The 25,738-nt window shown below is 36.7% G+C and overlaps 1 protein-coding gene across 2 annotated transcripts in view; it reads left to right on the forward strand.

Moving 5' to 3' along the window:
• Window positions 1-25,738, forward strand: part of SLIT2 (slit guidance ligand 2) — a 374,488-nt gene that overhangs the window by 282,697 nt on the left and 66,053 nt on the right. For both annotated transcript variants that reach the window (XM_033213874.1, XM_033213875.1), the window contains 10 exons: window positions 2,272-2,346; window positions 3,884-4,027; window positions 10,029-10,172; window positions 12,059-12,225; window positions 13,100-13,232; window positions 16,628-16,696; window positions 19,105-19,176; window positions 19,988-20,059; window positions 21,747-21,818; window positions 24,608-24,771. In XM_033213874.1, the coding sequence (XP_033069765.1) occupies window positions 2,272-2,346; window positions 3,884-4,027; window positions 10,029-10,172; window positions 12,059-12,225; window positions 13,100-13,232; window positions 16,628-16,696; window positions 19,105-19,176; window positions 19,988-20,059; window positions 21,747-21,818; window positions 24,608-24,771 (1,112 nt within the window). The remainder of the gene's footprint in view (window positions 1-2,271; window positions 2,347-3,883; window positions 4,028-10,028; window positions 10,173-12,058; window positions 12,226-13,099; window positions 13,233-16,627; window positions 16,697-19,104; window positions 19,177-19,987; window positions 20,060-21,746; window positions 21,819-24,607; window positions 24,772-25,738) is intronic.

Below are 25,738 nucleotides of genomic sequence, written 5' to 3' on the forward strand. Positions count from 1 at the left end.
TGCGCATGCATGGTTTGCCTTTACTGACTTTATTTATAAAAAGATGACCTTTAACGTTAGTGTTCTAACAAGTCAAGAAAAAAACTAACGAAACCTCATCATTCTCTCAACATCTTAGCCATGTTTATGGATAGCAACATCTGGTATTTGTCATTTACTGCTTTGCAAAGTTCGTTGTCTGTTTGTTTGTATATAATCCTTCTGTCTTTAACTAGATTATAGCTCCTTGATGACAGGGATTGTGTGTTATTGTTTATCTCCCACTGTGCCTGTACTCATGCCAGTACTTAATTAATTTTTAGCAATTTGAATAACTAAAAATAAAGTAATGCCTTTCAAAGACTTGACAGAAACCGACTATCTTGTAGTTATAATGATTTTTTTTTGTACTCCTGTTAGTTAATGAAGCTATTTCACAGCTCCAGGAATTTTAGAAATGCATGGAAACCATGCAACCAAGACCCTGAACTTTATTTTTTACAATTATTTAGGGATTTATGCTTATTACCTATAATACTACAAACAAGTGATATCTTCCAGCACAATAGCACTTTTTTTTTTTTTTTTTTTTTTTGAGAGAGGGTCTCAGTCTCTTGCCCAGGCAGGAGTGCAGTGTCACCATCACAGCTCCCTGTAGCCTTGGCCTCCTGGGTGCAAGGGATCCTCCCACCTCAGTCCCCCATCCCCATCCCCCCAAGAAGCTGGGACCTCAGGCATGCACCACCACACCCAGCTAATTTTTGTGTTTTTTGTAGAGATGGGATGTTGCCCTATTGCCCAGGCTTGTCTTGAACTCCTGAGCACAAGCAATCCTCCTGTCTCTGCCTCCCAAAGTGCCAGTGTTATAGGCATGAGACACTGCCCCTGGCCTAGCACTTTAAATAAGTTTGTTTGTCATGGAAGAATTATAGTGGAAACTAGCCTCCAATTTAGACTTCAGCAGATGTGTGTAATGTAAGAGATTTATAATTTTTTAAATTATACAATAAAATCAGTACTGAGAAGAAAATATTTGCAAATCATGTATCTAATAAGACATATTCACAATATATGAAGAACTCTTATAATTTAAATTAAAAGATATTTTACTCAGCTAATGAATGGTTAAATTATTCATATTGACCTTTCTCCAAAGAACATATACAAATGTCCAATAAACACATGAAAAACTGCTCAATATCATTAGTTATTAGAGAAATTCCAATCAAAACCACAATGAGATACCATTTTAGACCCACTGGAATGGCTAAAAAAAAGGGGTGGGGGGAGAGCAACATAGTGGAAGAAATTGAAACCTTTATACATCACTGGTCTATGGAAATCTGTTTTGCTATTTCTCAAAGAGTTCATCACAGATTTACCATGTGATCCAGCAATGCCACTCCTATGTATATGTCAAAAAAATGACAACATATATCCAGGCAGAAACATGCGCACCATGTTCATAGCAGCATTATTTATAGTTGTCAAAGAATGGAAGCAACACAAATGCCTCCTAACTGATAAATGGATAAGCAAATGTGTCATGCCTGTGTAATGAAATATCATTGAGTCTTAAAAAATAATGAAGCACTGCCATATGCTACCAGGAACAAGACATTATATAAAGCAAAAGAAACCAGACGGAAAAGGCTACATCTTACGTGATTCCATTTATACAAAATGCCCAGAATAGGAAAATTAAAAAAACAAAAAGTAACCTGGTGGTTGCCAAGGACTGTAGGGGAATAGCCACTGGGAGTGACTGGTAATAAGTATGGGGTTTCTTTCTGGGGGTAATGAAATGTTCTGGAATTAGATAGCAAAGATAGTTGCACAGTTTTGTGAATATACTAAAAACCACTGAATTGTACACTTTAAAAGGGTAAATGTTCTGGCATGTGAATCGCATTCTAATAAAGCTGTAATTTTTGTTCCAATTGTGAAGAAAACAATTAGGGAAAAAACAGTCTAAAAATCCTTTTTAGTGGGGACGATAGTGGAAAAAATTGGAGAAAATTTGTTCTAGAGATTGCTGAGAGCTGGTTTTGATCTTTGATTTTTTCTTTTGTTACTGTGTAAAAAAAAACCTTCCTAACATTTTATTTTGATTAAAATTTGAATAAAATGAGAAAAAACATCAGTATGTTCCACAAATCTTCTGTGATATATGTATTTCCTTTTATTTTTCTGGTGTCATTCAATAATGTTAGAATTCATTTTGAGAAATCAAATTTAATGCTCTCCTAACTATTGGTAATAAAACTTCTCTATTCCTTCCTTTTTCTTCAGGCGTCTCAATAATAATGAATTTACCGTATTGGAAGCCACAGGAATCTTTAAGAAACTTCCTCAATTACGTAAAATGTAAGTCACTTGTTAGCTATTTTTTTTTTTTTAATTTCCGTAGCATTTTTGTTGTGTTCGTTTTCTTAAGTTTCTTAGAAAATTAGAAAATATTAAAAATCCTGGGAAATTTCCCTACGATGGCGACCTGTGACATGAATTCAGGGTAAACTCTGCGAGAACTTTTCTGTGTGTTCAACAGTGTCAATCACATTTTCTGTAGCAGAGCCTAAGCATCTGACTTTAACTCAGACAGCTGGTCTGTTATGTGGCCACAGCAGGAATCCAGCAATCTAAGCACATTAAAGTGGGTTCAGTAAGGTTTTGTAACTTCCTTTACTATTCCTCAAACCATGCTGTTATTTCTTTTTCATGTCAACTACTGGACTTTTTTGCTTCATTAAACTTTCATTAGAAGATATTCAAAATTAATGATTGGTAAACTGGCTCAATAGCTCATCTGTGTTACTACATGTCCACAACTCATATTTTAAAATAAGTTCATAAGCTCAGCAGTTTCAGCTGCACTCAGTGGGTTACTCCATGCCCTTGGGGAGGTGTGAGGGAGAGACAGGACATAGGTCAATAGCATGGGACCAGTGGAGCACCCTCACACATGCGGAAACATCAGCAGGAGGAAAGAAGCATCGACTCACTTTAGCTGTGTGTCCACATATGTAACTGGCCCATAGTCACATAGACTGTAAGTTACAGAACAAACTGCTTGTACAGTTGGCATCCATATTAGGCTACCTCGCAAATGGTTTCTGATATCTTAATTGCCCTCCTTTTTCACTGTTATGAAATGCACTTTCTTTTTAGCTATAAGATGATTTTCCATGAAACAAATATTTATTAAGAAGCTACTGTGTACAGTTCTCTCAGAGAAATTAAAATATGCATAAAAATGATCCTTGTTTGGGGGACACTCCTGGTCTTGGAGTGATCGATCAGTGAGAAAGAGAAAGAAAAAGCCTTTAGAAAGTTAACCTCAACTAGATACTCTTGCCTTCTGGCAAGCATTGTAGTAGTTGGTATCATACATAATACTGACAATTAATTTGGTTGTTTCAACACGTTATTACATGAGAAGTTCTTCTGGGAATAAACCCATATTCAAATACATTTCTGATGCTATATATAGAACACTAACAAATTTTAGCCCTTCTATCTCTACCCAGTTGTCTTCTTTTAGTCATTAATTCATTTGACAATTTTAATCAGGGATATTTTTTTGAAAAGTTTCTTGTTGGGTTTTATAGATGGCATAAAGGTTTGTGTAACCCAGTACCTGACCTCAAGAATTTTATACTCCTGGGGACCTTTGGAGAGTTTGACATGAGTCACGCTGGCATTTTTTACCATAGACATTCCCTCTTATTATTATTGTCCCTTTGTCTTGATGGTGTAGGGAAGTGGAATCTTTTCAGAGCCCTGGCAGTGCTGGGCAGTGAAAAGTTGGAAGACTTGGATCATTAGAAGAAAATGATCAACTATGTTTCAATTCCCTCCTTATTAGAAATTGTTTAAAATCTTTGTTCCAACAATTTTTATTTAGAAACTTTAGCAACAATAAGATCACAGATATTGAGGAGGGAGCATTTGAAGGCGCATCTGGTGTAAATGAAATACTTCTCACAAGTAATCGTTTGGAAAATGTGCAGCATAAGATGTTCAAGGGATTGGAAAGCCTCAAAACTTTGTAAGTATTTGTACTTGCATTGCAGTTCTTCTACCAAAGGATTGCAGCTCGTTGTTCATTATAATCCTGGGAGAGAGAAACACCTCCTACTTTTACCCACCCCACTCCCTCTATCTCTTTCACATTCTCTCTGTTACGTGCACACACACACACACACAACACATATTGTGAATGCAAATGGTCCCTTACCCCAATATTCCGACTTTCGATGTGTGTTACACACACACATACACACTCACGTATTGTGAATGCAAATGGTCCCTTACCCCAATATCCCTGCTTTGTTGTGTGTTACACACAAACACACACACACACACATACATATATTGTGAATGCAAATGGTCCCTTACCCCAATATCCCTGCCTTTGATGTGTGTCACATACACACACATATTGTGAATGCAAACGGTCCCTTACCCCAATATCCCTGCCTTTGATGTGTGTCTCACACACACACACACACACATATTGTGAATACAAGTGGTCCCTTACCCAATATCCCTGCCTTTGATGTGTGTTACACACACACACACACACGTATCATGAATACAAATGGTCCCTTACCCCAATATTCCTGCCTTCAATGTGTTGATAGCAGATGATCAGGGGCATTCCTCATGGCTGCTGTATCCTCTACAAAATAGATCATCCTTGCTCCAGTGCCTATATGGATCTGACTACCTTGTCCTGCCTCAAAATGGTGATTTTTATTTCCTTATCGTCAAACACCTCTCTATACTATACTTCCTCTTGGCCCAATTACTGTAAGCTTTAGAATCTCCTTGAATCTCTGCAGTAGAATAATTCTAACAGCTTATCTGGAGACTACTGTTTTGTTTTTGTTTTTTTGCCCCTGCAAGGTTAGTGTAAAAGAAAGACAGGCTGGTGATATATCTTTCACTATTTTTTCAGAGAAAACATGCTAAGAGTTATGTCTACTTCCTCAGGGGTAGGGAGTTTGGGGGAAAAATTGTATATGTTTCCAAAGGATTGTTGTCCAAGAAATATGGGGATTAGATTGAGATATTTCAATCAAAAGTACTTACAACAGTTTTGTATTACTTGAATTTTTCACGCTGCATACACACACACATATACACACATATATACTGTTTCTATATAGTATATAATTATGTTTGACAAAAGTGGTAGCCTGAAAATTGGAAGAGAGACAAACCAAACTCTGAAAGCTTTAGAAGGCAGAAAGGAAAATATTCGTAACCAGGAAGCAGTCCTTGTTGACTGTAGTGGGGAGTCTGTCTCGCCCAAACGCACGACCCTGCCCTGCGCAGCCTGTGAGAGCCATGTACAACCAGTGGGCTGATGGCTGAGTCCATTGTCTGCTCTTTATCAGATACAGAGCGAGAAGGGCATTCCCACAGCCAGTGAGATGTATTTATAGAATCCCAGATTCAAATCCCACCCCCAAAGCCCTCCCTGCACCTAAGAGCAGAAGCGTGTTCCTTGAGTTTTGCTGGGATAGCCTGAAACCTGACCACCCAGCAGGACCAGTCTGGGACCTGCTGACCCATCCCAAGGGCTAACTTGGTGCCCTTTCAAAATGATAGGCAAAGGTTCACTCAGCCTTGTGATGAAAGAGATACTGAGGGCCGGGTGCAGTGGCTCATGCCTGTAATCCCAGCACTTTGGGAGGCCGAGGTGGGCAGATCACAAGGTCAGGAGTTCGAGACCAGCCTGGCCAATATGATGAGACCCAGTCTTTACTAAAAATATGAAAATTAGCCAGGCGTGGTGGTACATGCCTGTAGTCCCAGCTACTTGGGAGGCTGAGACAGAAGAATCGCTTTAACCCAGGAGGTGGAGGTTGCAGTGAGCTGAGATTGTGCCACTGCACTCCAGCGTGGGTGACGTAATGAGATTCTGTCTAAAAAAAAAAAAAGAGAGAGATAGAGAGAGAGAGATACTGAGGAATGTGTAGGAAGAGGATAGAAAAGAGACCACAGGTGGCTGCATCTAACCTTTTCCAGAGTTGTCTCGGGTAAAATACAAATATTGCAACAAGCAGAAGGCTCCCTTTTCAAACAGCAGTTAAAGGACTGTTTCTTGATACTGGAACCTTCTCCTGGCAGAGAAGTACCTTGGAGTGGGAGGAAGGCAGTAGGCTGTAACTACACCTGTACACATCTGTTCAGGCTGCCGTAATGAGCTTCCACAGACTGAGTAGCTTACACAACAGAAATTGATTTTCTCATCATTCTGGAGGCTAGAAGTTCAAGACGGAGGTGCTGACAGGGTGAGTTTCTGATGAGGCCTCACTTCTGGGCTTGTGGACGGTCACCTTCTCACTGTTTCTTCAAATGAGTTTTCTTCTGTCTGCTCATAGGAAGAGATAGTGAGCTGCCTGGTATCATCGTTTTCTTCTTGTAAGGATGGCAGTCCATCAGTATGGGACCCCACTCTTATAATCTCACTCAGCCTTAATCACCTCCCTAAAGTCCCTCTTTCCAAATATAGTCATACGTATGTTCTGATAAATGTGTCATTAGGCAATGTTGCCGTTGTGTGAACATCCTAGAATGGACTTACACAAACCTAGATAGTATGGCCTACCACACACCTAGGCTATATGGCACAGCCTATTGCTCCTGGGCTGCAAACCTGCGCAGCATGTTACTCTACTGAATGCTGCAGGCAACTGTTACTAACACAATGGAAAGTATTTGTGTATGTAAACATACCTAAACAGAAAAGTACAGTAAAAAATATGGTGCAAAGTATTTAAAATACTACACCTGTATAGGGCACTTAACAAGAATGGTGCTTGTAGAACTAGAAGTTTCTCTGGGTGAGTGAGTGAATGGTGAGTGAACGTGAGGGCGTAGGACATTATTGTGCACTAACATAGGCTTTATAAATACTGTACACGACCTGGAGCGGTGGCTCACACCTGTAATCTCAGCACTTTGGGAGGCCAAGGCGGGTGGATTACCTGAGGTCAGGAGTTCAGAACCAGCCTGACCAACATGGTGAAACCCCATCTCTACTAAAAAATACAAAAATTAGCCGGGCATGGTAGCGGGCACCTGTAATCCCAGCTACTTGGGAGGCTGAGATAGAAGAATTGCTTGAACCCAGGAGGCGGAGGTTGCAGTGAGCAGAGATCGCACGACTGCACTCCAGCCTGGGTGACAAGAGAAACTCCATCACAAAAAAAAAAAAAATCACTGTACAACTATACACTTAGGCTTTGCTAAATTTATTTTTTTAATGTATTTCTTCAGTAATAAATTAAAGTTAACTTACTGTAACTTTTTTACTTTATGAACTTTTTAATATTTTAACTTTTTTTACTCTTTTGTAATAACACTTAGCTTAAACCCAAACACTGTTCAGCTGTACAAATTTTTAAATTCTTACATAAGAATTTTTTATTCTCTATTCTTTTCCTTATTCTTTTCTAATTTTTAAATTGTTTCATTTACTTACTTTTGCATTTTTAAACTATTTTGTTAAAAACTAAGAAACACATACATTAGCCTAGGCCTGCCCAGGGTCAGGATAATCAATATATCAATATTACTGTCTTCTCCCTCCACACCTTGTCACCCTGGAAGGTCTTCAGGGGCAATTACATGCAAGGATAACATGTCATCTCCTAGGATAACAATGCCTTCTCAGGGAGGACCTGCCTAAGGCTGTTCTATAGTTAACTTTTTGTTAATAAGTAGAAGTACACTCTAAAATCACGATTAATAGTATAGTATATACATAAACCAATACTATATTTGCTTATTGTCATTATGGAGTATTATGTGCTGTACGTAAGTGTTGTGCTATAATTTTATACAACTGGCAGCACAGTAGGTTTATTTACACCAGTATCACCACGAACGTATGAGTAATGTGTTGGGCTATGACATTTATGATGGTCATGACGTCTCGAGGCAATAGGAAATTTTCAGCTTCCTTGCAATCTTATTGGACAACTTTTGTATAGCTCTGCTTGACCAAAATATTGTAATGTGGTACGTGACTGTACAGTCACATTTGGGGCTTAGGGCTCAAAACACAAATCTGAGGGGGATACAGTTCTATCTGTAACACCATCTCAAGGAACTTTTCAAAGTATTTCTTACTGTTTTGTTGTCCATTGACAGGACTCTCCCTGTGAAAAGTTATCTAAATTCCACTTTCTCCCTTCATTATATTCCTATGGATATTTTTGAAGTGCTTACGTTTTAGCACCTGAGACAGATATTAACTGACTCTCTCCTGAATCTGGTTATGTTCCAACAAGCATCGTAGAGCAGTTTAGAACCAAACTCAGGGTAGTCAAAATCCTAGAATAGTTTTATCTGAACATACCTATTCTTGGTATCTTTTGTCTTGGAGCTATGAAGATTTTGAGAGCACATTTCCATTCCCCTAGGCTTCTGAACCCTAATAGGCCACTTATTCGTTCATACACATATTTCAGCCAGTCATTGAATTCCTTGACATTACAGGTGAAATGTGTGCATATGTGTGCTTATGGATTTTTCTAGCAACAGAGATCAAACTTTTCCCTTTTTTTAATTTAATTTAATTGTATTTTATTTTTTTGAGACGGAGGCTCACTCTGTCACCCAAGCTTGAGTGCTTGTCTTGGCTCAACGCAAGCTCTGCCTCCCAGGTTCACACCATTCTCCTGCCTCAGCCTCCCGAGTAGCTGGGACTACAGGCACCTGCCACCACACCAGGCTAATTTTTTGGATTTCACTGTGTTAGCCAGGATGGCTTCAATCTCCTGATCTTGTGATCCGCCCACCTCGGTCTCCCAAAGTGCTGGGATTACAGGCAGGAGCCACCGCAACTGGCCCGCAAACTTTTCTTCAACTTCCTCCAGGACATGTTACTCCAGCAAGATTAAGACCCAGTGCTCTTCATCATTTATGACAAAGGAAAGCGCTGATAGGAATGCTTTTCTGTTGTGCATTTGTTTTCTAAAGTAAAACGATTCCTTCATAATGAGAGCATCATCTTTTCTTCTTATCTGTGACTTGGCAGAATGCAAACGTTTATATTTCTTATTTATTATGGAACAATCTAGAATTTTAAAGTGACACTTTGTTTCTTTATTTTTACCTCTCTTTTTTACATTCTTCAATTTTTTTAGTAGCCAACTTATGTTTAGAAAAGTTGAGGAATAATTTAATTTTTCAGGAATTCTGAATATGATTTATGGCAACTATTCATATACTCATAATTATTTTCCCATGGGACTTTGAGCTTTTTGTTCAGTTTTTAAGCCAGACAAATACATAATTAGCAAATAATTGATAATTGAGCCAAAACTTTAGCAGTAACAAGGAAATGACAACAGTGTTAACCCTATTAATGACAGTGACTTTAAAAAAAAGTATTTTTTCATGGTAAACCTTTTTAAACTTTATTCTGGATATGGGATCTGTTACCGTTGCCTCTTTTTAAGTTCTCAACTTAAATCAATGGGCTAATTTTCATAAATAAAATTATTCGTGTAGTCTTTGTAGATATTCTATCCGTTTTGGCTCCCCCAGCCCATGTTTGGCATTGACTCAGTGTGTAAGTCCCTGAGATGCCCTCAGTTCTTCATCTGCAATGGCTATTGATTCTTTTCCACCTCCCTTCTGTTCAACCTCAAATGTAATACTACCCTGAATACACAAATCACAGGGCTCCAAGGACTCAGAGAGCTGTAGGTGAATTAGGACATTATGCAGTCATGCAAACATAATTGTAGCATCCAAGGAAAACATTCTGCCCTCATCGTGGGATGGTAAATCCATGCCTAGACTCACCGTGCCTTTTGTAACTGAAATTAATCATTGACAACTCAAAGCACTTTATTCTTGCAAGATATTCCCAGTATATAGTCATAGCAATATCTAATAGCAAGAGAACATTTTTTAAAAGTAGTAATGAATGCTACATATTTGCAAGGATCATTTTGATCCTCAGATAGGCAAAATTGATTGCCTGACGCTTTGTCTCCATAACAATGTCCTTTTTTTCCCCTCAGGATGTTGAGAAGCAATCGAATAACCTGTGTGGGGAATGACAGTTTCATAGGACTCAGTTCTGTGCGTTTGCTTTCTTTGTATGATAATCAAATTACTACAGTTGCACCAGGAGCATTTGATACTCTCCATTCTTTATCTACTCTGTAAGTATGAAAAATAGCCTTTATGTATTACTTGAGCCATTTATTATATTTGTTAATGTATTTAATGTATTATTAAGCATTTCATTAAAATGTGATCAAGGGTTTAGGACTTAAAAAAGTGCAAACTTGTTCATGTCAAATTTATTTAAATTTTTAAAAAAATATTACCTACTATCTTACATTAAATTTTAACAAAAAAATATAGTATTGTTCAGTGAATCATTTTTCCTAGTGATGTTATCAATGATGTAGCTTAATTTTAAATTTTAGAATTATTATAACTTGATAGTGCTGCATATAAAAGAAATGTTACAGATTTTTGCCAGTGTTCTCACACTGGAGTATTTTCAGTATAAGTATTATAAAAGGAGAATGGATAGGGTTATTACCAACAAACTTGCTCGAAAGGATCAGCCAGGCACGGTGGCTCATGTCTGTAATTCCAGCAGATTAGTTGAGGCAGGCTGAGGCAGGCAGATTACTTGAGGTCAGGAGTTCGAGACCAGCCTGGCCAACATGGCGAATCCCTGTCTTTACTAAAAATACAAAAAAATTAGCCGGGCATGGTGACACGTGCCTGTAGTCCCAGCTACTCAGGAGGGTGAGGCAGGAGAATTGCTTGAACCGGGGAGGCAGAGATGGCATTGATACAGGATCACGCCACTGCACTCCAGCCTGTGTGACAGAGCGAGACTCCATCTCAAGGAAAAAAAAAAACAAAGAATCATTCGAAATGACAGGAGATATATTAGGATGACCAGATCAAAAATAAAAGCTGTTTACTAGAGGGCATCTGCTATGATATTAGCAAAATATTGAAGAAATAGGTTGAGCTGATCCAAGAGATTATTTTATGTAGGCAGCTTAAAAATAAAGAGTGTTTGTAGGCCTATAGACAGAATTCAAGAAATTTAAAAAAATAAATAAATAAAATGTAAAAGTAAAAAAAGCCACACACCTCCAAACCATGTATTTCAGGTCTCTTATATGTCAGTATCTAAAAAGCAGCATTTGAAATTATTAATTATCTAACTGATAAGATTTCCCAGTAATGGTGGCATGCAAATATACTCATCTAACTTAAAAGGAGGGGAATAAAGATAGAGAAAAAAAGTTCATAGCTCAAGTCAGTGAAGAAATAATTTGAGAGAAGCATCCATCCGTCAGTAAAGTACTTAATCCTCTTTTTGCATAAAATGTGACATTTTACATCAAGTGACTAATTTGCGCATATTAAAGATGGCATGTTTATAAATAATGAGATTGTCAATAGGTTTATGCTGAAGTGGTGAGATGCCAAAAGTATTGAGATTTGTAGAAGTAAATTCATTTTTATAACTGGCATTTAATCAACTCAGCTGTCAGTTTAGATGGGAAACCTATTCTCTAGAGCAAATAAGAGATGGAAATCTTGAGATGACAAATTAATGAATTAGCTGTTGTCAGGTTAAACTCAATAATATAAGGTAATCAGCCTTCATCTTTATATTAAATTACTGCATTATCAGTGTGAAGTTTGACAGCAAGTCAGATTTCTGACAAGTTTAAATTATTTCTAAATGAAATATCTATCAGAATCCACTGTGTAAGCCCCAAATCCACTGGGTAAGCCTTACCTTATTTTTTGCATGAAATCATGTGAAGAATTACCTTATGTAAAAGTGTTGTTACTGTTTAAGTTCCAAGCATAAATATTTTAGCAAAAAAAAAAAAAATTGCATCTCATATACTGCATGTGATTCTGAGTATGAATGGGGGGTCTGCGAATACAAAGAAGAAGGAATCGTTACCGGTGGAAATAGTGTGGAGAAGGGTAGCTGGGGTTTTGAGAATGAAGAAGATGAAACCCCAAACTAAACCATGCATTGTTTGCCTGTGGCTCTTAGAAACCTCTTGGCCAATCCTTTTAACTGTAACTGCTACCTGGCTTGGTTGGGAGAGTGGCTCAGGAAGAAGAGAATTGTCACGGGAAATCCTCGATGTCAAAAACCGTACTTCCTAAAAGAAATACCCATCCAGGATGTGGCCATTCAGGACTTCACTTGTGATGACGGTAAGAAATCCTTGTGAACTCTTTGGTTGTCAGGCATTCGCATGCCCGTTCAGATACAGCTTTGCACAAATCTACAACATAGTTCAGTTCAGCAAATAATGATCATGTATCTTTTGCTTTGTTGTTTGGGTTTTGTTTTAGTACCGGGACACTTACTTTCTCAGACTTGCCTTCCACATTTGAGTCTACTTGATGTGCATTTCTGAATGTTTTAGATTTTCTGGTTTCCAACTTGTGGTTGGTCTTATTTATATAGCTTCATTTTAACTTTTCTTTATTACCCTAGGCATGTTTTTTAGTACCTACCATTTTCAAAGGAGAAAAGAAATTATCTTATAAAACAGAAGTTTAATAAACCTGACAAAAATACTAGTTGTCACTTTTCAATGCTCTTTCTATATCATCATGTCTGATTCTCATATAGCACTATCAGGTGCATAGAGCAGGTTCTATTATTGTCGCCAATGAACAGAGAGCTAATTTGAGCTTTATAAATGAGGGACCTAAACTTTTAAGTTAATATATTCTCTTTTATGTCTCTTCATATCTGTTTCCTTGCAGTTTCTCTATAATTCACTTTACATTTGCATATTCTAATTAAAAATATAATTTGTACAAATAACTATTTCAATTGTATTGGTAATTGTAATTACAGTTTACAAATTGTAAACCCTTTTCCAGAATTCTTCCCTAGGTGGTCTGAAAACAGTGCTATATAGAGCTTATGGTATCAATTTTTAAATACTGAATGTCCCATATATAAATGATTATACAGCTTAAGACTCTTGTGTTTGTTAATTTAAAGGCATGAAATCCCTTCTAGCACCTTCAAGACCACAAATCTGGGTTTTCCTGTATTTCCTCTGCAATTTAGGAAATGATGACAATAGTTGCTCCCCACTTTCTCGCTGTCCTACTGAATGTACCTGCTTGGATACAGTTGTCCGATGTAGCAACAAGGGTTTGAAGGTCTTGCCGAAAGGTATTCCAAGAGATGTCACAGAGTTGTAAGTAGAGCTTGTCTTTCTTTTCTTTTCTTTTTCCTTGATGATAAATGTTTCACACACCCAGAGGAATGGAGACCAAACAAAAATCTTTACAATCTTCTTTGCAAATCGTATTCTAAGGCCAGTTAATTATTATCCTGTAAAACAGTAAACAATGCAAAAGCTATTTTAGAGGCCCTTGGGAATTGTGTGTGTGTGTGGTGTGTGTGTGTGTGTGTGTGTGTGTGTGTGTTTATGCTATAAGATTTCTCAGTGCCTTTACTATGCTAAGGTGTTCTATGACTCTTCAAGAAACAATGGTAACATATAAGGTATCTTTCACATTTATTTGTTCCTATACCCCTTTTCTCATGGAGCATCTTATAAGACTAATGGCCCATGGAATGCACTTTGGGAAATGCTTTATATTTAATTTATTTACAGTCTAGGATATTCTGTATGGGAAACTTGTTTTTGTACCTCTGTGACCCCTAGGAGGAAGTTTTACCATGTGGGATAAATAATTATCTGGTATATGGAAGAAACTAGCATAATCTCTTCCCTTAAGAAGAGATGCTGCTTTTGGTGGCTTGAATCAAAGTCCTTTAGATCCTAAAGGGTATGGGACCAATTATCCTTGACATTTTCATTACTGATATTTAACCACAAATTACATGGCCAATATATACACATCTCGACCTTCTGCACTGCCCACACTCCCTTGGCTGCCTCATGCTACACTTGCAGAATGGAATTCATTAGAGAATATGCTGCCAGAATAATGATGCTTCCATGCCCCATTCATTCCATTCCTTTGTCTCTAAACCAATGTCATACTCTGGATATGCTTGATCTGAATACAATTGAGTCACTTTGCCTCTGTTTATTTTTTATGTATATGGAACCATGGTTCAATAATGATTTAAACCCACATGTAATTTATGCAGATGTGTATCAGCTGTTTGTGCAGGTGCACACACATATTCCAAATGAGCAGGTTTGACAAACTTTTGACAGTGTGCAACATAGGTAATGAGGTTCAAAAACATGTCATTTCAATTTTTAAGGATCTTATTTTCAAATCACGTGCAATTCTTTAAATCTTAAGTTTGATCCTGAATGGAACACTTAGAGGAAAAAGGCGCAATCTTAGCGCATGTGCACAGAACGTGCTTCTTAGATTTGAATGGCTGTTAAGTGTTCAGGTCCTCTCTCACTACCAATCACATTGGTTAATCAACTGGAAGGACTTTTTTTTATGTATATGTGTGTAATTGAATATTTAATTCTTAATGATTTTTTATTTCAGAAGATCACATAGGGATCTTCCAAAGCCCTACTCTGTGGGAAGGCTAGATGCCTGTAGAATCTTCTGTGTCCACGGGGCAGGGAACACACCGGGGTCTGTCGTGGGGTAGAGGAATGGGGGAGGGATAGCGTTAGGAGAAATACCTAATGTAAATGACAAGTTAATGGGTGCAGCACACCAACATGCACATGGATACATATGCAACAAACCTGTACATTGTGCACATTACTCTAGAACTTAAAATATAATAAAATAAATAAAAATAAAAATAAAAAAATAAAGCAGGGATAATTAAAAATTAAAAAAATTAAAAAAAGAGTACTCTGTGTCCAAAGCATTAATTTTAGGAGTACACCAATGAAGAACTTACATTCAGACCACCTTTGATGCTAAATCCTTCCTTCTACTGTTTTAGCTGTACTATGTATTGGTGCCTTTACTCTATTCCCATTAAAAAACTTTAAACATTTCTTACTAAGCTCCATTCGACATCCTGCTTGGTTTATGCCCTGTGCTATCTACGTGCTACTTCAACTATTCAAAAAGTTGAATTTTCAATCTATTTTACTACAAATTATTAGAAGGTAGTCTTTTTTCTAAAGAAAGTTTGTTATAGAGATGAGAAAAATATTAATTCATCTGTTGTGAATTCAAGTTTTACCCCCTAGAGAGCTTACTCTTGTGACCTTACCGAGTCAGCAGAATCCTTCTCAGCAGTAACATATATGCATGTATTAGAAGAATTTCATATGTGTATCACATTAAATAATTAAAGACTTTGGCAAAAATTAGTATTATTGGTGGACTAGTTTGAGCAAATGGTATCCATTATTTTTAATCAGTTCCATATAACTTCCCCCCTTAGATTATTTTACATATAAGCATTCATAGTGCACATTCTGAATCTTTTTGACCTTCCTCTGTTTTCTGGAATAAAGAGAGAGTGCTGAACGATATAGGGTGATGCTTCCCTCTAGTGGTATCAAGAAAAACTTAGGTAGAGGAAAGAAAAAAATGGAGAGGGATCTAAGAAGAAATACCACGTCAGAAAATTTAGGTAGACATCATGAGTCATAATGTAGACCCAATTATTTATCAAACATTAAATATATTTTCTGATAACTGGTGCCTTTTATATCATTGTTTTTATTTTGAAATATTAGGAATAAGTTATTATCTTAGGCAACTTCTCAGCTACTTCTATGCCCAGAAAAAATACTAATGTCAACCTGGAATCTTGAAATGGACCACAACATTGGGGTAGGAAGGGCCACATGTTCAATGTCCCAGAAGTGTTTGTGTGCGCATCTATAGTCATATGGCCCCAGTTTCTGAAAGACATTTGTACCCTTCACCATCTATGTTCTAGGAAAAACAGCCTTGGAAGGAGATGAAATTTATTTTCCTTATTGTGACATCATAGATATAACTTCAAGCATTCAGTTATCTTTGTGTCCTGCCAGTTAGCCCAAAGCCTATTTTCTGATTATTCTTCTGATTCTAATAAGAAGGGAAAGTTTACTTACATATGGTTATTGATTATTACTGTTACATATATATATTGATACATTTGATCAATTTATATTCCATAAAATCTCCTAATGTTATCATCGTAGCGGATATGTGTTGGTTAAAACTATTTTTAAACTTAAACCTAATATATTCAAATCCCCAAATATGCCTTTAATGTGTCCATTGTTATGCACTAAGTGTATTGACACATATTAAGGCAGCGATGAGTGGTCTTGGCCACAGCAGCAAGGTTTTGTTAGTAGATGAATTTCGTGGTATTGTGTCCACATAAACACAAGCAAACTGAAGGCTGACTAAAAATTTGGTTAATTGAATGAACCTCCTTGCTTGCACACAGATGGCTAAATGCCTTGTTAGATAAATCACAAAGAACTGGACTCATGGACAACTCTGCTTTTTTTTTTTTTTTTCCTTTACTTCTCTTAAATAATAATCCATGCTTGGAACACAACATCTTAAAACAAAAATTGCCAAGGGGTTCCTTGCCTCAGTTAAGAGTGAAGTACTGTTTACTTATTTTATGCAAGGCCACTATTAACTTTGCAAGAAGATAATATTGTTCCCTTGTTTTTAGGTATCTGGATGGAAACCAATTTACACTGGTTCCCAAGGAACTCTCCAACTACAAACATTTAACACTTATGTGAGTAACATATTGCACTTTTCTTTGACTTACTCTATTTCCAGAAAATGGGGATGGCAAGGGACGGAAGATTTAATGAACCTTTCAGATAATCTAAATCATTCACAGTTAGATGCTTCCCTCCTTGCTCATTGTGGTTCTGGACCACTGGCTACATCTTCATTGACTATCAGTCAGGCGATGGAATGTCATAGCAAGATGTCCTCCTGTATCCAAAAAAACACAAATACAACAAAGTCTAAGTAGTCAGAGAATTATGAAAATGTGTAAACCTGCATACTTTTATTGATAGTGAATATGGGTTATTTTATGACAAACTAACGAAGGAAAGATAGAAAACGATGCCTTTATTCTTGACTTTAAGCAAAGATGGTAAGTGGTAATGACTTTCCCCAAAACATAAATTTAGTTTATTACGTTTGTTTCTTATACAAAGCATTATTAAATAAGTTATGGGTTTCTAGTATAAAAATTTATTTTATAAAATCCATATATATTCATGTAGTGTTTAAGTAAACTTGACAAAGATACTAACATTTTGAGTATAAATTTCAAAATTTTGATTTTTTAGCTTAAAATAGCATCTCTTTTTCATTAACGTAAACAACTTTTGACCACCCTTAAGTTGTGAATACAAAAAGATATTTAAATATACAAACATTTGATCTGGTTATATGCGCAATGCTTAAAAATTCATATAATCTTTTACATATAATACCATACTTTTAGAGTAGCCTTATTGGTAATTGAGAAAACTTTTCAGAACACAAAAAATCAGGAGAAAGATAGTAGATATTAATTTTGAAAGTACTGTATCATTTGTTTAAGTCTATGTGATTTTAGAGTAAATATTACTAGCTTAAGAAGCAGATTACTAATATTCCTAGAATTAGGAGGTTTATTTCTAAGTGAATTCTAAAAACCTAAGTAGCAAAAAATGTTACATGCCCCAATGTAAACTAGGTACATTGAAGCTAGTTAAAATTGCTGCTGATCACATTCCTTGAAAGTATGGGTAAATCAAACACTCTATAGAAAATAAATAGGACTATTTAAATGACAAATGATTAAATAATGGGAAAAGATATCCTCTAAGATGTCTTGTTCTGCTTCTAGTTATTTATTTGATATCAGCAGGAGCTGATTACACACATTTTGTTCTGTTAAATAAACCATTAAATTGCTGCAATTTCCAAAGGGTCACTTTAGCAGAATTGGCTCATTTGTGGGACAGCATGTGATTACTTTCAAGCCAGTTTGAAATGACAAATGAGGATTTGTGGATCCAAAAATGGTTTTACTAGTGACTCATTATACAACTCTAGGCAAGTTACTTCTGCTAATACAGATACTTTTATTTTTAAAATTTAGGATTAGTTCTTCAGCAGCTAAAAATATGAGTATAAAGCTCCTCTCAGATTCTTAACATTTTCACAATTTCATGGGTCCATTTTACTGACATTTTCATATTTTAATAAAGGAATAGATTATCCTCAGCTTTTCTGAATCTTCCATTTATTCATATATTTTACGTTTTGCTTCAGAAAAAAATTAGTGAATACATGTAGTTATATATGGTGACTATATATTAGTATTATATATCATATATATACATTTTAATATATTTTTTACATATATAGTGTGTGTGTATATATATACACTATATATATATAATGAGAATAAGATCAAGTTCATGGAATGTAAATTACGACCCATAGTACAAACTATACATATAAATAGCCATTTAACATTGGTAAAAATTCAACATCTCTCCCATTTACTCAATATTCATAAAACAAATATTTATTGAGGACCTACTATGTAACCATGACTCAGCCAGGAGCAGGAGCACAGACGTTTTTATTGACGGCATTTGAATGTAATTAATCAGGGGTTCTTTCAGTGATCAAATTTACGTCTATGTGTGTCAGTGAGCATATGTATCAATGAGGGTAAAGTATGTGTATCTGATAGTACTTTTGAGGATAAGGGTTTATTTCCCACCTGCAAAATGTTTCTATCGCAAGTCTCCTCCAAGGAAGCTCTCTGTAAAATATCAAAAGCCTTGTGGAGATGGGAGCAGAGGGATAAGGGACAATAAACTGTACTCTGAAGCTGCTGCTCTGAAGTGAACCAACCCCTTGCATGCACACTACATTGGCTAAAGCAATGCATATATGTATATATATAAAATCACTCCTAATTTCAAAGCGGTGAGGTGTAAATAATCATGAATAACATTGCAGTCTACTACAGTGGGTTATTCACTGTTTCATTGTTTTCAGATAACAGCTGAGTGCTAACAATACTGCTATGACTATGAATAAGAAGACCCTTCTCCTTCTAAGAATCACTAAGATTTTCATTCCTGTGGTTAATAGTGTACTCCATTTCTTTTTCTCTTTTAGAGATTTAAGTAACAACAGAATAAGCACGCTTTCTAATCAGAGCTTCAGCAACATGACGCAGCTCCTCACCTTGTGAGTGTGAAAGTGTGGTACTGAGTATTCATTAATTCATTGGACAAAGGGCAATCTCTAGATGCTGGACATTGCTATTGAACAAGACAGTTTGTACCCTCAAGGAACGTTTCTATTGGGAGACATAGACAAAAGCACAATACATGAGCAAATGTAGATATTAGAAAAAGTATTGGGTTCTATAAAAAAACCAAGAATAATTTATATTTGGGGGGGGCTTAGGGGAGATCCCTAAGATAGGGAAAATCCACCTTAGGGAAGGGATGGTTGAGGCACCAAAGTTGGGCAGGGGTAGGCAGACGGAAGCATTCTAGGTTGTATTTAGGAAATAAGTATGTTGTGTTAGGGTGACAACACACAAAAAATAACATTATATTGTGTGTTAACACTGTCAGTTAATAAGCTGCTTTAATAAGCCTTTTCTGGGCCGGGCGCGGTGGCTCAAGCCTGTAATCCCAGCACTTTGGGAGGCTGAGACGGGCGGATCACAAGGTCAGGAGATCGAGACCATCCTGGCGAACACGGTGAAACCCCGTCTCTACTAAAAAAAAATACAAAAAACTAGCCGGGCGAGGTGGCGGGCGCCTGTAGTCCCAGCTACTCGGGAGGCTGAGGCAGGAGAATGGCGTAAACCCGGGAGGCGGAGCTTGCAGTGAGCTGAGATCCAGCCACTGCACTCCAGCCTGGGCGACAGAGCGAGACTCCGTCTCAAAAAAAAAAAAAAAAGCCTTTTCTTAACTGCTTTATTTTTAAAGTATTTGACCATTCTTGGATTTCCGAATAAAACAAATTGACATCTGTATGCTTTCAGAATTCTTAGTTACAACCGTCTGAGATGTATTCCTCCTCACACCTTCGATGGATTAAAGTCTCTTCGATTACTGTAAGCATCTTAGGTTCAACAAAATATCTCTTTTCTCAGAGATCTGAGTTTGGGATTGTCTTTTTAAGGATGTAACTGCTTTGCTGATTCTTGATGCTTGAAGATACATGCATTAGGATTTATTATAAATGAGGAAATAGAAAAATCATGTCTTACAACAGCAAAGCTGTTGGACAATGTAACTTTATTTTTGGTAATACTGATTGTTGTTATAATCATTTATTTAATTATATGTAACATTAAGATATATGGATTATATAGTTTCAATTAACTTTGAAAGAAACTTTCAAGATTAATTTGAGAAACTTTCAAAATTAATTTCTTTAGAAATTATAGTATATGAAAACATTTTACTGTAAAAATGTACTTTAAAATATGTGAAATAAAACATGATCCTTGATCCTACTCTCCTGCTTCTGAATGGACAGTTTGATGTGCTCTCTAGTCCTTTTTCAGATGCATTTTTTTCTGTTCTCATAGATGTATGCCCATGGCTATATAACTTTTAAAAGCCACAGGTATTAATAGGATCTGTTTTTGTTCTGCCATTGTCTATTTTTGTTTAATGTATGCTTCTGAATATTTCTAGTCTATCATCTATATGAATAAAAATACATATATAAGAATAGAATAGATATATATTTATACATATATGCCTATAACTCAGCTGTTTAACTGATACAGACTCTTCTATTGGTGGGAGGAACCAGAACTGATTCAATCATCCTCATCTTTACTGTAATTTGGTTTAATTTCAAATTTTTGTGAGTACTATACAGTACTCTAATGAACATCCTATACATTCATCTTGGTGCAAATATGCTGACATTTCAGCAAGAATGTAGGGTGGGTGGGAAGGTACTGTCAAGTATATTGGAGGGATTCCAAAAGTAACTGTCATGTTATTCCCCAAACAAGACTCTGTCCTTTTAGAAGTTTATTTTCCCACCAACTGTTTAATAGAGTACCTTTTTCAAAACACTCTTGCAGACATTGAGTATTATTTATTCTTTTATTTTTGTCCATATGACAGATTGAAAGTTATTCTGCATTCCTGTCTTAATTTGCACTTCCAATTAGTAGAGCGTTTGAGTATATTTTATTTGTTTACTGAGCACTGGTGCATTTTATTCTAGTGAGCTTGATTATATCATTTCCACATTTTCTGTTAGGTACTTTCTATTTTCCGTATTAATGTAAATATCTTTATGCATCTCCTACTTGACTCTATGCTTGCAGGAATTTTTTTAAATAAAAGAATTAACCCTTATATCAGTTGCAAATATATATTATTATGTTTCTTATATGGAATATTTTATTGTTTGGATATATTTTATGTTGTCAAAAATTTCTCCCACTTTTCCTTGACGGTTTCTGAATTTTATATTGAGCCTTTGAAAGCCTTCCTCACTCCACGTTTATAAAAGGGAGATCTTCTATAGTTTCTTTTAATACATCTTTATTTTTACATTTAATTCTTCAATCTGGAATTTATTTTGTACACATAATGTGAGGTGAAAGCTGTTTGCTTTCTCAGATATCCAGTTGTACTGAAATGGTTTATTTTATAGACCATCTTTTCTGCACTGATTTAAAATGCTCATTATAAACTAAAGTCTCGGAATTTCTCTGCAGTCTATGAGTTCAGAAATGTAGGAAGTTTAATTTTTCTTTTTGTTTCTTTTAGTTCTCTACATGGAAATGACATTTCTGCTGTGCCTGAAGGTGCTTTCAATGATCTTTCTGCGTTGTCACATCTGTGAGTACCTGGTTTATAGATATAGGTTTAGGGTCAAACCCTTCCTAGTGAGTGACCTGGAACATTCCTCTGCCAGTTCTTTTATTGTAATATCATAAGATGTAATTGGTTTCATCTTTAAAGAAAACGTGAAGATTTTCAAACTGGATATGATGCCCTCTATAAGATGGCTTTAATTTTCCCTTCTGGCTCTTATTTTCCATTAGTCAAATTATCTTTGCTTAGCTAAACGTGTCTCTTCTACAATAATGGCTCTCCAACTTTACTAGCCTATGCTTTTTCTCTCATTATTTTCTGATTCTAGAATATCAGCTGCCTTTCAATTATCTATCCTAACCCTGCTTTTCTAAGTCACACCCCAAATATCACCTTCTCTGTGAAGCCTATCCTGATTTGCCCAAAGTGGATTTATTGATTCAGCATCAACTATGGCACCACGCAAAAATAAATTCAACGTGGTTCAAGACTATAGTTTGGAAGTAAGACACAACCAAATGCTTGAATTGGGTGAAATGGCTTTTCCTTTGTGTTTTCTCTGATTGCAACTTGTTTGTATCTCCATAGTTTTTGGAAGTACAATACAACCATTTGAAAATATATGATAAGTGGAGTCCAAAATACTCATTTGGGTGAAATTCTGTGATTTTATTATTACTAGGTGTAATGTTAAGATCATGGAAAACCTAGAAGGAAGTTCAGTCAGCAGCCTTAGGATCCAAAGCCTCCTTGGCTGATGTTGAGTTGGATACCTGACGGCAACTATCTGCTTCAGCCTAAATATCAATGTCAGTTGTGCCCTAGTTCCCTAGAAGAGATTGCCTGCCATATCCTCTCCTGGTTTTGCACTTCTCTCGAAAATCCACAAACTCCAAGAAGATACGAGTTTACAAAATTGAGAAAGGAATAATCATTTTTGACTCCAAAAATATATATATGATTGGAATTTTAAAACTTCCTGCCCAAAAGTCTATGCTTTTACATCTTCTTTGAATTGAATTGAAGATCCAGTAGTCAATCACATTATGTCTTCATTTGCCTTATAGAGTCTGTGTTATCAATTGACATTTTGTATATCAGGCTATCAGATGGTGCCTATTAATATTCCTTCCACTAAACTACTATAGGTCCAGGAAGGCAGGGCCTTTACATTTTCGTCTTTGAGCCAAGAACCTACCTCTAAGCCACTCCTTTACAAACTCCATGGCTGCCACGTGCATGAGCTGCAATATGAAGAAAGCTACTAGCTCAGAGGTGCAGGGCTGTGGTACCCTCAGGCAGAGAATGCAGCCTGAATGAGGAGGCAGCCGTTCTGCTAGTGTTATGGTCAGGCATCAGAAGTGGCTTCACAGGAAAGGTGCTGCTTGAGCTGAGCAGAACTTCCCTTCGTGTTACCAGCCTCCTCCCGCAACAGTGAGAGCAAGTGGAGTCTTTCTTGTCCTGGGCCCTGCTCTGCCTTGCATTTCATTTGTGCCTTGTCTTTTACCCCCTAGATCATAAAGGGCTCTGCTTTTTCACTTTTCCCACTTCCTCCCCTGTCATAGCAAGGACTTAATTGTTGGCGGAGATGAGATCAAATGACTAAAAAACATTTTGCTCATTTTCAGTTTGGAAGGGTTTGAATCTGACATACATATGCGCATAACGTTCACTACATTCTGATTCTTAAATGGGGCATTAAAACTTCCACAATATCAAGTATTATGACTCTACACATATATTTGGGAGGCTACCTATAAAACATAACATAACTCTCCTGGCAGTAGACCTAGAAGTCTTATTAGTTAGAAGCTAATTGTAAATCAGAAGTAAGCCGTTTTTAAATGCCATTGTATGCACCTACTGCTTCAATCCAAGCTTTATAAGGTTAAGAGTCCAGGTCTCAGTTTCTTAATCTGTAAAGTGAATTATTAAGTAAATGGACCTTATAAAGTTACTATTTAGGATAAAATGAAGTAATTCTTATAAATGGCTTATCCCAGCTCCTGCATATAGTAATAGTGCAATAAATGTTAGCTATTACCTTAATTACTTTCCTGTCACTACTACTAATGAACAACCATAAAATGAACGACTTTGAAAAGGGACAGACAGCACCCAGTACAGGTCCAGCTCAGCTCTGGTGAGCTAGCTCTAGACATCTTCAATATTTTATATTCTTTCTTTGTACTTACCTGTCCTTTCTCTGCATCATTGTTCCCAACCTTTCTTTCTACTTAACTCTAACTATCCTACACAGCTTAGACTTTCTTAACCACTAGCCTCCCAGACAAGTTAGTCTGTTGGTTCTCCATCATCTTGTAAATACGTTTCCTACATCACTTCTAATGAAACTTCTTTGCATCTGTGAGTATATCCTAATGCAATGCTAATCTCCTCTGCAGCAGGGTTCTCTGGAGGTAAGAATAATGCGTTACTTATATTTGGGTCCTCAGAATCTTGCATTGTGATTTAAGTTATCAGTAAATAATTGGTGAATGAAATGTTAATGCACTCAGGGTGTGCTTACACTCAATATAAACACGTCTCTGAAAATATTAGGAGACCTTCTAAAGCGAGATGAGTGTTAACACCAGTGACAGCTCACTAAATCCCAGTGCACATCGTTCAGGAAAATGGGGAATCCCCAGAGTCTCTATTTTTTTTGCTAAATTGTTATCCTCAGTAAATCTATGGGGATTTTCTGCTGAGCATCACTTTGAATTCTTTGCCCTTAGGAAATAACAATGCTTCCATACTTGTGTGTGTGTGTGTGTGTGTGTGTGTGTGCTTTTGTGGTGTTGTTTTTCCAGAGCAATTGGAGCCAACCCTCTTTACTGTGATTGTAACATGCAGTGGTTATCCGACTGGGTGAAGTCGGAATATAAGGAGCCTGGAATTGCTCGTTGTGCTGGTCCTGGAGAAATGGCAGATAAACTTTTACTCACAACTCCCTCCAAAAAATTTACCTGTCAAGGTATGGTTTTTAATCATTTGTATTTAAGAATTACTATATTAAGTAAAAAAGAAAAAAGACAACCAATTGTCCCTCCAAAGGTATGGTTGAAAAGCCCAATAAATGATTATTTCTTCAGCCCATGCTTGGACAAGACAGGGCAGTTACCGGAGGTGCCCAAGTAAAGAATTAGACTTTTCAATTAAATCTCAGAAGTAGTCCATTGGAAATGACCAAGTTTTCTTGAAAAGGTATCAAAAATGTAGAGTTCACAATTTCTGAAAATTCCTGTCATAGCCTCTAACAAGTCAAATGTTTTGCTTTTGCCCTGTCTGAACATGTGCCCTGCTCCTAGGGCTGCCAGGGCCCTGTGGCTTCCTCATTCCAGGTAAGGAGAAACAGGCCCTCCCGAGTGTTCAGCCCCAACCTTCCGACTCGCCTCATGTGCTGCAGCCTTCCTGTGTTGATGTTCTTCTTCCTGCTTGTTTATATGCCTTTCTTTTCCTTCTGTTTGATGTATTTGTGAATTCTAAATATTGTCAGAATAACAAATATTATTTTCCTTTATTACAAGAATAATACATGCCCCTACATAGGAAAATATGAATAATAAGAAACAATTTATTTTCTGCAAGAAGAAATACAATTAACTATTAATCAGCATACATAGAGATAACCACTACTAAAGTTGTTGTGTAAATATTTCCACTGATGGTAGTCAGCTATATGGATTTAGGTTCCTTATAAATAGTGGGATAAAGTTTACTACTATACTTAGATTGTGGGGTTTTGGGGGGCTTTTGTTTGGTTGTTTTTTGTTTTTGTTTTTGTTTTTGTTTTTTGAGATGGAGTCTCCCTCTCTAGCCCAGGCTGGAGTGCAGTGGCACAATCTCAGCTCACTGCAACCTCCACCTCCCGGGTCCCAGTTCAAGCAATTCTCCTGCTTCAGCCCCCCAAGTAGCTGGGATTACAGGCAAGTGCCAACATA

The sequence above is a fragment of the Trachypithecus francoisi genome, unplaced genomic scaffold (assembly GCF_009764315.1).
Source record: "Trachypithecus francoisi isolate TF-2019V2 unplaced genomic scaffold, Tfra_2.0 Lachesis_group1, whole genome shotgun sequence".
Taxonomy (NCBI): domain Eukaryota; kingdom Metazoa; phylum Chordata; class Mammalia; order Primates; family Cercopithecidae; genus Trachypithecus; species Trachypithecus francoisi.